This window comes from Pseudophryne corroboree, chromosome 9, assembly GCF_028390025.1.
Source record: "Pseudophryne corroboree isolate aPseCor3 chromosome 9, aPseCor3.hap2, whole genome shotgun sequence".
In the NCBI taxonomy this organism is placed as follows: Eukaryota; Metazoa; Chordata; class Amphibia; order Anura; family Myobatrachidae; genus Pseudophryne; species Pseudophryne corroboree.
In genome coordinates this window covers 151,605,976-151,622,830 of record NC_086452.1, presented here as the reverse complement: position 1 = coordinate 151,622,830, position 16,855 = coordinate 151,605,976, and the positions used below count along the sequence as shown (strand labels likewise).

The 16,855-nt window shown below is 42.4% G+C and overlaps 1 protein-coding gene across 2 annotated transcripts in view; it reads left to right on the top strand.

Moving 5' to 3' along the window:
* Positions 1–16,855, top strand: part of ABCD3 (ATP binding cassette subfamily D member 3) — a 178,325-nt gene that overhangs the window by 84,119 nt on the left and 77,351 nt on the right. For both annotated transcript variants that reach the window (XM_063939855.1, XM_063939854.1), the window contains exon 7: positions 7,290–7,413. In XM_063939855.1, the coding sequence (XP_063795925.1) occupies positions 7,290–7,413 (124 nt within the window). The remainder of the gene's footprint in view (positions 1–7,289; positions 7,414–16,855) is intronic.

Sequence of the window (16,855 nt, the reverse complement as noted above, 5' to 3'; positions counted from 1 at the left end):
TCTGCTGCGAATATATAGACTGGTTGATAAAGAGATAGTATACTCGTAACTAGTATGTATGTATAAAGAAAGAAAAAAAAACCACGGTTAGGTGGTATATACAATTATGGACGGGCTGCCGAGTGCCGACACAGAGGTAGCCACAGCCGTGAACTACCGCACTGTACTGTGTCTGCTGCTAATATAGACTGGTTGATAAAGAGATAGTATACTCGTAACTAGTATGACTATAAAGAAAGAAAAAAAAACCACGGTTAGGTGGTATATACAATTATGGACGGGCTGCCGAGTGCCGACACAGAGGTAGCCACAGCCGTGAACTACCGCACTGTACTGTGTCTGCTGCTAATATATAGACTGGTTGATAAAGAGATAGTATACTCGTAACTAGTATGTATGTATAAAGAAAGGAAAAAAAAACCACGGTTAGGTGGTATATACAATTATGGACGGGCTGCCGAGTGCCGACACAGAGGTAGCCACAGCCGTGAACTACCGCACTGTACTGTGTCTGCTGCTAATATAGACTGGTTGATAAAGAGGTAGTATACTCGTAACTAGTATGACTATAAAGAAAGAAAAAAAAACCACGGTTAGGTGGTATATACAATTATGGACGGGCTGCCGAGTGCCGACACAGAGGTAGCCACAGCCGTGAACTACCGCACTGTACTGTGTCTGCTGCTAATATATAGACTGGTTGATAAAGAGATAGTATACTCGTAACTAGTATGTATGTATAAAGAAAGAAAAAAAAAAACACGGTTAGGTGGTATATACAATTATGGACGGGCTGCCGAGTGCCGACACAGAGGTAGCCACAGCCGTGAACTACCGCACTGTACTGTGTCTGCTGCTAATATAGACTGGTTGATAAAGAGATAGTATACTCGTAACTAGTATGTATGTATGTATAAAGAAAGAAAAAAAAACCACGGTTAGGTGGTATATACAATTATGGACGGGCTGCCGAGTGCCGACACAGAGGTAGCCACAGCCGTGAACTACCGCACTGTACTGTGTCTGCTGCTAATATATAGACTGGTTGATAAAGAGATAGTATACTCGTAACTAGTATGTATGTATGTATAAAGAAAGAAAAAAAAAAACGGTTAGGTGGTATATACAATTATGGACGGGCTGCCGAGTGCCGACACAGAGGTAGCCACAGCCGTGAACTACCGCACTGTACTGTGTCTGCTGCTAATATAGACTGGTTGATAAAGAGATAGTATACTCGTAACTAGTATGTATGTATAAAGAGAGAAAAAAAAACCACGGTTAGGTGGTATATACAATTATGGACGGGCTGCCGAGTGCCGACACAGAGGTAGCCACAGCCGTGAACTACCGCACTGTACTGTGTCTGCTGCTAATATAGACTGGTTGATAAAGAGATAGTATACTCGTAACTAGTATGACTATAAAGAAAGAAAAAAAAACCACGGTTAGGTGGTATATACAATTATGGACGGGCTGCCGAGTGCCGACACAGAGGTAGCCACAGCCGTGAACTACCGCACTGTACTGTGTCTGCTGCTAATATAGACTGGTTGATAAAGAGATAGTATACTACTAATATTATATATACTGGTGGTCAGGTCACTGGTCACTAGTCACACTGGCAGTGGCACTCCTGCAGCAAAAATGTGCACTGTTTAATTTTAATATAATATTATGTACTCCTGGCTCCTGCTATAACCTATAACTGGCACTGCAGTGCTCCCCAGTCTCCCCCACAATTATAAGCTGTGTGAGCTGAGCACAGTCAGATATATATATACATTGATGTAGCACACTGGGCTGAGCAGTGCACACAGATATGGTATGTGACTGAGTCACTGTGTGTATCGTTTTTTTCAGGCAGAGAACGGATATATTAAATAAAACAAACAACTGCACTGTCTGGTGGTCACTGTGGTCGTCAGTCACTAAACTCTGCACTCTCTTCTACAGTATCACAGCCTCAGGTCAATCTCTCTCTCTCTCTCAACCCTAATCTAAATGGAGAGGACGCCAGCCACGTCCTCTCCCTATCAATCTCAATGCACGTGTGAAAATGGCGGCGACGCGCGGCTCCTTATATAGAATCCGAGTCTCGCGAGAATCCGACAGCGTCATGATGACGTTCGGGCGCGCTCGGGTTAACCGAGCAAGGCGGGAGGATCCGAGTCTGCTCGGACCCGTGAAAAAAACATGAAGTTCGTGCGGGTACGGATTCAGAGAAACCGAACCCGCTCATCTCTAGTTTTAACAATTTCCTGCTTGAGCACAGATAGTATAATCAGACTGATTGAGACACTATTGAATCATCTGTGCTTAAGTATGGTTATACTTATAGCCTGGTCTTCTTTGGGCGCCTTGAGGACAGAATTTGAGGAAATACTATTGTAAGCTTTAATTATTTTTTTTCTAAACACTGTGTTCTGTGTAACATTGTATAGGAGGAATAACGGATCCCCCACAGTAAAATATTATGGTGTTTGAAATCATCACTGATTTTGTTGATATGTTGCCTACAGACTATCATCTGTATTTCCTAAACTGCTTCCAATATCCTTAGAATCTACTTTGCATTATACTGTACATTACACAATCTTTTTTTTAAGCGGTAATAAAGGATTGTGGCTTGTCATAAACAAATGGAGTTCTAATCCGGTACAGTAAAGTTGAATTTACTTAATTCAAAAGCATGTGTAGTTACAGAGCTCCCTCTTTCTACATTTTGTCATTATATGGTTGTGTTTTTGAAAAATCTAAATTGTACACTTATAGTTTTCTTTTTTATTGTGCATTAGTAAAATAATATATCTGGAAACAAAGGTAGGTGTTGGAAATGGAGTAGTATGAATTGAGATCAGTGTTATTACTGGTTATTTATATAGCGCACATATTCCGCAGCGCTTTTACAGAGAATACTTGGCCATTCACTTCAGTCCCTGCCCCAGTGGAGTTTACAATCTATATTCCCTATCACATTTTACACGCACACACTTTCACGTTAGGGTTAATTTTGTCAGGAACCAATTAACCTACCAGTATATTTTTGGATTGTGGGAGGATAACCACGCAAGTACGGGGAGAATATACAAACTCCACACAGTTAGGGCCATGGTGGGAATCGAACCCATGACCTCAACGCTGTGAGGCAGTAATGCTAACCATTACGCCATCAGTACTGTGCATATACGATATGTATAGTATGTATGTGTGTGTGTATGTATGTATGTATATGTGTGTGTGTGTGTGTGTGTGTGTGTGTGTGTATATATATATATATATATATATATATATATATATATATATATATATATATAAAAAATATGGTATTTGGTGCACTCAAAGATGGTTTAAGTAAAAGAAGGATCAGCACATGAGGGTTGAGGGCCCTGCTCATGTGAGCTTACATAATAAAGGTGAGCGGCAGACAATCCGTCAGGGGTGACACAGATGGGGTAGACAGTGAGCGAGGAACAGAAGGTTTGGATGAGGTTAGGATGGGTATGTTGAAGAAGTGGGTGTTCAGAAACTGTTTGAAGTTTTGTAGACGTGGAAAGTCTGAGGGGGAGAGGTAGAATTCCAGAGAAAGGGAGAAGCACGTGAGAAATCTTGAAGGTAGGAGTGGGATGAAGTAATCAGTAGGCAGAAAATGCGGTGTGCATTAGTGGAATGAAGAGGACGGGTGGGATTGTAGAGGGAGATAAGGTCAGATATGTAAATAGGAGAGGAGTGGTGTGAGTGCGTGAAGTTTGAATTAGATATCTGAAATGGAAGGTAAGCAAGTTAAGGCCTTGTAGGAGAGGGAAGGTGGATGTAGTGCGTTCGGTGAGGAAGATGAGCCAGGCTACAGCATTGAGGATAAATTGGAGTGGAAGGAAGGAGTTGACAGTAGGAAAGAGGCGCCAGGTGTTGGAAGATTGGGAAGAAATTAGATTCTTGAAGAATGACTGACTGTTTAGTGAGGGAAAGGTGTATGTCTTTATGTTAAACCATCACTTAAACCATACCTAAAGGAGGTTATCTATGAGGAGGATAATGTGGAGTCACTATGGGTTGAAATATCAAGTGGGGGAATTGATGCAAAAAAATAGTCATAGGCACGTGCTACAAACAGCCGGATATTAGCATATATGAGGAAGAACAAATATTGCAGCAAATCAAAACTGCTGCGGGATTGGGGGACATCCTTGTGATTGGGGATTTTAATTACCCAGATATAAACTGGAGTAACGATTCATGTGCTAAAGCGAGGGGCAGTAGGTTCTTAAATATGTTTAGGGATCACTACTTGTCTCAATTAGTCGAGGACCCAACTAGGGGTAAAACTACCCTGGATCTAGTAATTACTAATAATGTGGACATTATATCAAACACTAAAGTTGGGGAGACTTTGGGTAACAGTGATCACTATATGATCACATTCGACATCAGTTTCAGGAAACCTAGCTACAGGGGTTCCACCAAAACTTTTGACTTTAGGAAGGCTAATTTCAGTATGTTTAATAACAAGAACACTTCGGAAATGTGGGATGTTTTAAAAGGGTTGCTGGATAGCAATATTCATAACTTTAATACTCCTGCGTTTACTGCCCATGGGAATAAACTCAAACCGATGTGGCTTAACAAGAAGGTTAAGGCAGAAATGGATAAAAAAAAAAGCGGGCTTCCAAAGCATTTAAATATAATGGAAAGGAGGAGTCTTTCAAGTATTACAAGGAGTGTAATAAGAAATGCAAAAAAGCAATAAGAGCAGCTAAAATGGAAAATGAAAAGCTAATCACTATAGAGAGTAAAACCAATCCTAAAAAGTTTTTTAAATACACAAACGGTAAAAGGTTAAAAAAGGAGAATATAGGTCCATTAAAAGATGAATAAGGAGAATTGATAAATGATGACGAAATAAAAGCGGAAATACTGAACAAATTCTTTTCATCAGTATTCACCAGTGAAGAACTGATGGTGGGACTAGAGCATAACAATTGTGACAGTAATGATTCATAGTTAGATACTTGTTTAAGCGAAGAAGTAGTCCGGGAGAGACTAAGCAAAATTAAGATTAATAAATCACCTGGTCCTGTTGGACTTCACCCGAGGGTTCTTATGGAGCTTAGGGGGTAATTCCAAGTTGATCGCAGCAGGAAATTTTTTAGCAGTTGGGCAAAACCATGTGCACTGCAGGGGGGGGCAGATATAACATTTGCAGAGAGAGTTAGATTTGGGTGGGTTATTTTGTTTCTGTGCAGGGTAAATACTGGCTGCTTTATTTTTACACTGCAATTTAGATTGCAGATTGAACACACCACACCCAAATCTATCTCTCTCTGCACTTGTTATATCTGCCTCCCCTGCAGTGCACGTGGTTTTGCCCAATTGCTAACAAACTTGCTGCTGCGATCAACTCAGAATTACCCCCTTAGTTCACAACTAGCACGACCCCTATACTTGATTTTCAATAGTTCAATTAGATCAGCCATGGTACCGAAGGATTGGCGTATAGCTGAGGTAGTGCCATTATTTAAAAAGGGATCCAAAAATCTTCCGGGAAACTACAGACCAGTTAGTTTAACATCTATAGTGGGGAAAATATTGGAAGGAATTCTAAGGGACGGAATACAGGAGTATCTACAGTCCGCTAGGATTATTAGCAAGAACCAGCATGGGTTTGTGAGGGACAGGTCATGTCAGACTAACTTAATTAGCTTCTACGAGGAATTGAGCAATAATCTTGATCAAGGAAAAGCAGTGGATGTGGTCTTCCTAGATTTTGCAAAAGCCTTCGATACAGTTCCTCACAGGAGACTGATGATCAAATTAAAGGAGCTTGGGCTAGGAAAAACTATTTGAACATGGATAAGCAGCTGGTTGAATAGCAGGGTACAGCAAGTAGTGGTCAACGGGAAGTCCTCAACCTGGTCCCCAGTAGTCAGCGGAATACCACAAGGGTCCGTACTCGGACCACTACTGTTCAACATATTTATCAATGACCTACAAATAGGCCTGGAAAGCACAGTGTCAATCTTTGCAGATGATACTAAACTGTGTAAGGTAATTCAGAATTGGATGTAGACTCCTTGCAGAATGATCTAAATTTGAACTCTGGGCGTCTAAATGGAAAATGAGGTTCAATACAGACAAATGCAAGGTTATGCATTTTGGGACTAAAAACAAACTTGCATCCTACATATTAAATGGGGAACGCCTAGGGGAAACAGAGTTGGAAAAACGATTTGGGGGTATTCATTGATAATATGCTTAATAACCATACACAATGTCAAAACGCAGTAAAGAAGTCAAGTAAGGTGCTAGCGTGCATAAAAAGGGGAATTGAGACAAGGGACTCGGATGTAATCACGCCGCTATATAAGGCATTGGTACGTCCGCACCTGGAATATTGTGTTCCGTTTTAGGCACCATTGTATAAAAAAGACATCAGTGAACTCGAAAGTGTTCAAAGGCGAGCTACTAAATTGATTAAAGGCCTAGACGGACTGGACTATAAGGAAAGACTTACTAGGTTGAATATGTATATACTAGAAAAGAGGCGCCTAAGAGGAGATATTATTAATATCTTCAAATATGTAAAGGGACATCACAAAGAGTTATCGGAGGAATTGTTTATTAAAAGAACACAGTTTAGGACACATGGGCACTCGCTGCGACTGGAGGAGAGAAATTTCCGAACGTAACAGAGGAAAGGGTTCTTCACTGTTAGGGCAATTAGGATGTGGACTTCCCTGCCAGGAAAGGTGGTAATGGCGGACTCTGTAATTGGATTTAAAAAAGTAATGGATACATTTTCTGAATGAAAAAGCTATCCAAGGTTATAATACTTAAAATATCAACGTGGTTAATCCGGGGGTATTATGAGTTATAGTAGCTAACTAGTCATAAAACATTATTCAGCAAGTATGTAGAATCATCACAACTTAAAACAGGTTGAACACGATGGTCAATTTTGCCTCTATTCAACCTCAAATACTATGTTACTATGGAAAGAGCAGTACTGAAGGACAAGAGCATTAACTTGAAATGGCAGAAGTCTGCCTTAGATTTTGATTTCCTCCACTGTCGCTCTATACCTACTATATATAATATAGTATATGTCATGGAGTCATCAGCGTGTGTGCTGTTGGAGGCTGAGCTGCATTTTTTTTTTTGGGGGGGGGGCGCGAGGGGGTTAAAGGTACCCAGTGTTTTTGTACAATTATCCTGACTTGAATAGAAGTGCAGCATGTTTCTAAAACATCATAAATATATTGTTTGGCATGACTCTTTTTTGTTTCCTTTAGATCCTTTACTTATTACAAAATGGGAAACCTTGACAACCGGATAGCCAATGCTGATCAGCTCCTTACGCAAGACGTTGAGAAATTCTGTAACAGTGTGGTGGATTTATATTCCAACTTAAGCAAGGTGAGTTTATGCTTGTTATAATTTCGTTACAAGTTTTAGGTCCCATAATAATATTCGATTATGTGTAAAGTATGTCATGTTCAGACTTTTGCCAGTCTTTTGGTACTCGCTCAAAGGGTTCAATTCAGTTATCCGTGACGGGTATTTCAATTGCAAACTCGCGGGCTAGACTCCCTAACAGAATGGCCCATTTATGCTTGAATCCCTGTGAGACTGCAAACAAAAACCAGTGAGTCTGGAGGTACTGCAAGTGGACTCCCACCCTTTGAGAAATGTGTGCCCCAGTTATTCACTAATGGTTTATTATCTTACCACAACTCCTGCAGCTTATTTTGTGGCTGTGTGCTGCTGTTTTTGGGTTGTCACCAGCGATGTTTGACCATTTCAAACTAGTTGAGGATCTGATTCCATTTCACAGATTCAGCGGCCACAAACCTGTTCAGGATGCAGTGCCGGCTGTGGGTTTATCCTTTGCAGCTTGCATCAATGGTTCATGTTAAGAGTAGGGTTTTAAATATATATATTTTTATTTTTAAATAAAGCATTGTAACTTTTTTGAAAATTTTTATTTCAACAGTAAACATGTTGTGTTTGGTTATCCCATTTAATACCCAGCTCACGCTTTTTTTCCCTCTAATTTTCTTTCTCTAACGTCCTAGTGGATACTGCGAATTGAAGATTACCATGGGGTATAGATTGGGTCCAGTGGAGCCTGGCACTTTAAGAAATTAATGGTGTGTGCTGGCTCCTCCCTTCTAAGCCCCTCCTAGCAGACTCTGTTTAGAAAAAATTGTCCAAGGAGCCTGGTGCATTCTGTCGTTCTCCAGAGAGTTTTCTTCAGAAATGTATTTTAGTTATTTTCAGGCACACTGGTTGGCAACCAGTCTGCCTGCATCGTGTGACTTTGGGGGGGACCGAACCAACTTAATAAAGAGTTAATGGTTTAGTATCCCTGCTGACAGGACACTGAGCTCCTGGGGTGATGTTTCTCATAATTCTCGTGTGTGAGCCCACGCTGGCAGTATGCCGCCACCCCTAACAGATGCAGAAGGTGCGGTGATTAATACGCCGGGGTCCCGGTTAGCGGGTCCCTGGCGCAAAATGGCGGCATGAAGGGACAGCGATCACCCAGCTACGGGCTGAGGTGCCTGCTGAGTACCCACACTGGCGATTAGATAAAAAAAAAGGGGTTGCGCACTTATTTTTTTTTTTCTAAAATAAGGAGACTCCAGTATAAATAAATGAGGGACCGCACGCCATTAAGGGGTTGGGGCTTCCCTGAGAGTGGGACCAGCGGCTCTGAGGCGACATTTCCTGCTGCTGTAACTGGCTGCATGTGGACTGCTCCTCCACTGGACCCACTGAATCACCAATGATAACTGGTACCAGGGGATTATAGTGAAGGGGGGAGCACATAGTCAGCGGTTTGACCGCTGTGAGATAAATTACACATAATATATACCCGGCGGGGCGCTGCTCTGACAGCGGTATTGTGTGCTCGTCCAAACTCCTCTCTGTTGGGCAGATTTATGAAGCTCGGTGAAGTGATAAAGTGGAAGGTGATAAAGGACCAGCCAGTCAGCTCCTAACTGTCATTTTTCAAACCCAGCCTGTGACATGGTAGTTAGGATCTGATTGGCTGGTGCATTATCACCTTCCACTTTACCACTTCACCGAGCTTAATAAATCTGCCCCCTTGTCACTCCATTCAGGGTTGTCTGGGATAAGTCTGCTGTCTCTCTAATACTGCATTGTGTTTCATTCTTAACTTCGTGTTTTCTGCAAAAGCATGTCTACTAAGTCTGTGTGTCTTTCATGCAAGGCTAGGTTTACACGTTCCTCACAGGGGTCTCTAAGGTGTACCCAATGCTCACTACCTTCACAAGGTAGTGATGTGCAGGAACCTGAGTGGATGGATTCATTTTAAAATATGATTACAAACTTAAATTCAGAGTCGGCAATGGCTAAACAAGAAAGGCAAACCCTGAAACAGTCTATCGACACGTTCATGTTATCTGCTACTGACCACAGACAGGCTCCTCAGTTCCCCCTGTTGTTCTCTCATAAACGCACTCTCCCACAGATATTGCAGTCTGATTCTGAATGACCAGATTTAGATGAGGATGAGTTAGGGGTGAACGAGGATACTTCCCAGTCCCCGGGAGTTGAGGCCCTAATTTTTGCTATTAGGGAGGTTCTCAATATTGCAGATAAGGAAGCCGACCTACAGAGGAATTACATTTTAACGTACAGCCAAAATCCTCTGCAACTTTCCCAGTTTCTAAGGAATTGGATTCCCTGGCAAAGGCAGCATGGTTAAATGCTGACAAAATTTATTACGCCTAAACGGGTACCAAGGGGGTTATTCAGAGTTGATCGCTAGCTGCTCTTGTTCGCAGCGATCAGGCAAAAAAAAAATCGTTTTTTCTGCGCATGCGCAAAGTACTTTCACAAAAGCCGATGCAGTTTCACACAATGTCTAGCGACGCTTTTCAGTCGCACTGCTGATCGATGAGTGATTGGCAGGAATGGGACGTTTCTGGGAGGTAACTGACCGTTTTCCGGGAGTGTGCTGAAAAACGCAGGCGTGTCAGATAAAAACGCAGGCGTGCCTGGGGAAACGGGGGAGTGGCTGGCCGAACGCAGGGCGTGTTTGTGACGTTAAAACAGGAACTAAACAGACTGAAGTGATCACAAAGTAGGATTAGGTCTGCAGCTACTCAGAAACTGCATGAAACATTTTTGCCGCCGTCCTGCGATCCTTTCGGTCGCACTTCTGCTAAGCTAAGATACACTCCCAGAGGGAGGCGGCTTAGCGTTTGCACTGCTGCTAAAAGCAGCTAGCGAGCGATCAACTCTGAATGAGGGCCTAAATTCCTTTCCTTTTCTTATAGAGGATAGGAAGATCTGGGAAATCCCTCCAACAGTGGATACTTCTGTGTCCAGGCTGTCACGTAAAATTGTACTACCTGCTCAAAGACCCTGCTTATTGAGACTACTCTTAAGTCTATTTATTCTGCAGCGGGTTAGCCCAACGCCCTACCATAGTGTGCGGCTGGATTTCCAGAGCCATGGTCAAACGGTCTGATGTTATTTTAAAAGGATTGCATACACTACCTCAGGAGGAGATAGTTGTATTGCTTCACAATGTCCAAGATGCTGCAAACTTAATGAGTGAGGCAGTTAAGGAACTATGTTTCATTAACGGCCGTACCTCGGCTATGGCAGTATCTGCTCGCAGAGCCTTGTGGCTGCGACAATGGTCAGCGGACGCTGATTCTAAAAAAGGGGTGGAGAACCTTCCTTTTACAGGTGATGCCTTGTTTGGAGAAGAACTGAACAAGTGGATATCTCAGGCGACTGCAGGTAAATCTACATATCTGCTGTGTGCTGCGCCACCTGCTAGACGTCTCTTATCCTGGGCCTTCCCTGCAGTCCTTTTGAGTGGCCAGATTCAGAGGCAGAGCCAGAGGTGCCTCCAATGCTGCTAGAGGAAATCGCAGTAAGTCCCGTAAACCAGCGGCTGCTGGAACTTTGGACCAGGTCTCCGGATCCTCTTCCACAAAGCCCTCCGTATGGTGGGTGGCCCCAGCAGCAAGATGATTTTCAGGTAGGTGCTCACCTTCAACACTTCGCCCACATATGGGCAGAGTCCTGCCAGGATCCTTGGGTGAGGGATCTCGTATCCCAAAGGTACTGGCTGGAATTCCAGGAACTCCCTCCTCTCAGATTCTTCAGGTCGGGCTAACCAGCTCCACCAATAGCAAGGGTTACCTTGCAAGAGGCAGTTAACAAACTGTTTTCTGCAGGAGTTATTGTTTCAGTACCTCCTCAGCTCCACACGCAGGGGTTTTATTCAAGCCTCTTTGTAGTCCCGAAACGGGACGGCTCTGTACGGCCGATCCTGTACCCTTATCTTTGAGTGTTCAAATTCAAGATGGAATCATTGAGAGCAGTGATAGCAAGTCTGGAGGAAGGGGTGTTTCTGGTATCCCTGGATGTCAAGGATGCATATCTGTCCACCTCATCAATATGGCCACCTCATCAAGCGTTCCTCCGGTTCGCTGTACTAGACCAACACTTCCAGTTTCAGGCTTTACCCTTTGGTCTCTCCACAGCCCCAAGGGTATTCACGAAGGTCATGGCAGAGATGATGCTGCAATTGCGATGGGTGTCAACATAATCCCGTACCTGGACGATTTCCTGATATAGGCTGTGTCCCGGAAACAGCTGCTGCGCAGCATCAACTTGACTACTCGTCTGCTTGCGGATCACGGATGGGTCCTCAATTTCAAGAAATCTCACCTGGAACCATCGCAGAGAAATCAATTCCTGAGGATGATCCTGGATACAGTGTCTCAGAAGGTTTACCTTCCAACGGACAAGGCCTTAACTATTCAGTCTATGGTCCGTTTGATATTAAAACCACACAGGGTCTCAATTCATCTTTGTATTCGCTTGCTGGGCAAGATGGTAGGCTCTTATGAGGCAATATAGTACGGCAGGTTTCATGCACAACCATTTCAACTGTATCTGTTGGACAAATGGTCGGGTTCTCATGTGCACATGCATCAGACTATAACCCTGCCGCCGAAACCAATTATATCCCTATTATGGTGGCTACAAGTCTCCCATCTTGTGGAGGGTCGGAGTTTCAATACCCAGTCTTAGGGTTGAGGGGCTGTGACCCAAGGGGCGCAGTTCCAGGGGAAAAGGTTGTGTCAGGAATCTGCACTTCCAATCAACATCCTGTAACTCGGAGCAATTTATAATGCTCTCCTTCAAGCCTCATACCTCCTTCAGATTCGGGCCATCCAGGTGCAGTCGGACAATGCCACGGCAGCGGCGTACATCAATCGACAGGGAGGAATAAGAAACAGGGCGGCAATGCGAGAGGTGTCAAGAATACTTCTCTGAGTGGAGGCCAATGCAAGTGCCATCTCAGCCATATACATACCAGGAGTGGACAACTGGGAAGCGGACTTCCTAAGCAGGCACAACCTTCATCCGGGGATTGGGGCCTTCACCCTCAGGTGTTTTCAACAACTGATTCACTGGTGGGGCTGTCCGCAAATAGACCTGATGGCTTCTCGTTTCAACAAGAAGCTCCATCGTTACTGCTTCAGAACGAGAGATCCGCAGATGATAGCGGTGGACGCTCTGATGACACAATGGATTTACCAGTTCGTGTACCTGTTTCCTCCTCTTCCTCTCATTCCAAGAGTTTTGAAAAGAATAAAAAAGAGAGTCCAGGCAATCCTAATTGCCCTAGATTGGCCTCGACGGGCCTGGTATGCGGACCTTCTGGCTTAGAAGGAACCCTGGCCTCTGCCGCTCCACAAGGACCTTCTTCAACAAGGACCGTTTGTCTATCCTGACTTACAGCGGCTATGTTTGACGGCTTGGAAGTTGAGAGGGAGATTTTAACTAGAAAGGGTCTTCCATCCAAGGTTATTTCAACTATGGTCCAGGCCCATAACGTGGTTACATCCAAACATTACCACCGTATTTGGAAGAAATATGTTTCTTGGTGCGAGAGTAGAAAATTTTCCCCTGTGGAATTTCGTCTGAGCCGGTTTCTACTGTTCCTGCAAGCAGGCGTGGAGAAGGGCCTAAGATTAGGCTCAATCAAGGTTCAGATTTCGGCTTCCCTATCTTCATCCAGAAAGAACTGGGCGTACTTCCAGACGTACAGACCTTTCTAAAGGGGGTTATGCACATTCAACCACCCTTTGTCCCTCCCACGGCTCCGTGGGACCTCAGTGTGGTCTTGACGTTTCTCCAGTCGGACTGTTTTGTACCCCTACATAAGGTAGACTTGAAATACCGAACGTGGAAGACCGTTATGTTACTGGCCTTAGCTTCTGCTAGACGGGTGTTGGAATTGGGGGCCTTATCCTATAAGAGCCTGTACTTGATAATTCATGAGGATATAGCAGAGCTCAGAACTCGCCCTCACTTTTTGCCGAAGGTAGTGTCGGCCTTTCATGTGAATCAACTGATTGTGGTTCCAGTGTTATCCGACACTTCCATTGCTCCAAAGTCCCTCGATGTGGTTAGAGCTTTGAAGATCTACATCAAGAGGACTGCTCGTCACAGGAAGTCTGATTCGCTTTTTGTCTTTCATGATGTACCAAAATTGGTCACCCAGCCTCTAAACAGTCCATTGCTAGGTGGCTCAAATTGACTATTCAACATGCCTATACTTCAGTAGCTTTACCGCTGCCGAGTTCTATTCAGGCCCACTCCAGAAGGTCGGTAGGTTCTTCCTGGGCGGCTGCTCAGGGTGTCTCGGTCTTACAGTTATGCGGGGCAGCTACTTGGTCTGGTTCGAACACATTTGTTAAGTTCTACAGGTTCAATAACTTGGCCAAGGATGACCTTCAGTTTGGTCAGGCGGTTTTGCAGAGGTCTCATCACTCTCCCACCTGTTCTGGGAGCTTTGGGACGTCCCAATGGTAATCTTCAATTCCCAGTATCCACTAGGACGTTAGCGAAAAGGGTAATGTAATACCTAGCTGTAATTCATTTTCTCGTAGTCCGCAGTGGATACTGTGCACCTGCATCAGTGCTTCGTTTCCTGCTTACCTGGTTGTAAGTGTTCTTGGTTGGGTTTGCTGTTGCTTTCCATGTTTGGTTAGCGTTGCTATCCTTCTTATAGTTAGCGTTGCTTTCCTCTGTTCCGGTTAGCTCTTCTATCTTGTTATTGTGTGTGTTGGTTCGTTACCTCACCACTTTTTGTGTTATATCCTTCTCTCAAAGTATGTCCATCTCCTCGGGCACAGTTTTTCCTAAACTGAGTCTGCTAGGAGGGGCATAGAGGGGAGGAACCAGCACACACTATTAATTTCTTAAAGTGCCAGGCTCCAGTGGGCCTGATCTATACCCCGTGGTAATCTTCAATTCCCAGTATACACTACGGACTACGAGAAAAGGAATTACCGGTAGGTATTAAACTCCCCTTTTTGTTTTTATTAACTGGTCGAAATTTGTGTGATTTTTTTTGCACCAATTTCGACAAAGTGGTAAAAGAAATAATTAGCGGATGATTTGGGCATTTATCATTTTCTTGCAAGAATATTTTCCAGTTGAATTCTTCTTTAAATTATTTTTATGTTCACATTCCTCTCCATGTGAAAAAAAATAATAATAATATATATGTATGTGTGTGTGTGTATGTATGTATATATATATATATATATATATGTATGTATGTATGTATGTATGTATATATATATATATATATATATATATATATATATATATATATATATATATATATATATATATATATATATATATATATATATATATATAGAAGTCCAAGGAGGAAACGGTTAACGGCACTCGTCGGGGCAAGAAATACAACACTCAAAGAGGAAGTTGAATCGACGTTTCGGGGCTGGCGCCCCTTTATCAAGACATATCATACATGTATGATATGTCTTGATAAAGGGGCGCCAGCCCCGAAACGTCGATTCAACTTCCTCTTTGAGTGTTGTATTTCTTGCCCCGACGAGTGCCGTTAACTGTTTCCTCCTTGGACTTCTATTGTGATTGTGGACTAGGGCACCGGGGCCCGTTGTTATATACCGTCTGAGTGCCGGCTGACAAGAGACTGTATATGTGTGTGTATATATGTGTATATATATATATATATATATATATATATATATATATATATATATATATATATATATATATATATATATATATATATATATATATATATATATATATATATATATATATATATAACAAAGAAAAACAATAGATACAGCGCTGGTTATTTAAATGGAACACAATTTTTTATATATATATATATATATATATATATATATATATATATAGGTGGAACCAAAAGTCACTCTGTGCGTGCTCAAAGTACTAGATCCTCCTTAGATAATTTTGGATCGCTGCTCCCCTTAGTCAATCCGAACTCCCACGAAGATGAATATCTGTCAATAAAACATATAGAGGGGGCGCTCCATAGTGCATAAACTTTTTTTATTTTAAAATCAAACAAACACGTAAGTGCTTAAAACAAATGTAGCTATTACACTCGTACCAGAAGGCAACCAGTGTGGGCTGGTTACCACATGATTCCACAAATAATCACCAGGCAGTACTGGAACAAGGGTCAGACCAAATCGCGATGGAATCCTCCACCCGCCGGCGGCGGTTTTCCTGAGACTCACGGGCAGGATTACACACGTCCGTGACTACTCGCTCAGTCAGCTGCAGGGATTTCGATACGTCACTCGACTCCGCCTTAACGCGTTTCGTCATCGACTTCGTCAGAAGGCTGGAGTCTGTGACGCTGAGATCAGTATTTATCAATCCTCACCAAACTAGCATCAGTCATCAAATGAATACACCTGTACGGCTGTTTGAAGGTTAAAACCTTAAAGTGCTCTGTCATATATAAATATATATATAGCCAGGATAGACAAAAATAGACATGATTTTAGTCTAAAAATTATTTCTAAATCAATTACTATTGTGCAAAAGCGATAAACCACAAATAGCCGTGCAGTTTACAAAATCATGGGTGCTTTGTAAAAAATGCGTGTATACACCTTTTAACACGCATGACAACAAAAACATTACACATAATAGTCACATACATGATTTTTAAGGGAGATAATTTAGACAGAAAAAGAACAATTATCAGATAAAAATATATGATTAACATTATCAAACCCAAGAATTGCTAACACAGTTAGATCATACTGGTAGAATTTAAAGGTGCAGGTCATAACAACATTATTTCAAAAAAGGTGTGACTTCAAACCCTTCATTTAAACCCTCTGGTTTTAAAGTTTTGAAGGTCAGTATCCAGAAGGTTTCCCTTCTTTCCAATTCACTGTCCCTATCACCACCTCTCTTATTCAGGGCCACATGTTCTATACCTTTAAATCTTAGCTTGGTGGGGTCACTGCAATGGTGTTCCTTAAAATGACGTGGAATACTGTGATTAAGTGTTTGATTTTTAATGTTTCTTGTATGTTCTAAGATGCGGATCTTCAGCATTCTTTTTGTTTTCCCTATGTACCTGTATCCACAGGGACATAGGAGCATGTATACTACATAAGTGGAATTACAGTTAATAAAGCTGTTGATCTTATATTTTCTCGTGTCGTTTTTTCCTCCAAATTCAGTTTTCTCCTTATCTAACAGTTTACATACTTTACAGCTTCCACAAGCATAACAACCTTTAATATCATCCAAGAAATGCTTATCCTTTTTCTCTCTAATTGGTTCCAGCCTACTACGTGACACCATTGATTTAATATTCCTTGCTTTTCTATAGAATACATCAGGCTGTTTCGGTAGATGTTCTCCAAGCACTGGATCTAATTGTAATATGTGCCAATTCCTCTTAAGTATAGCCTTAATGGCTCCAGCCTCATTGTTATAATCCGTAACAAGTGGACATATT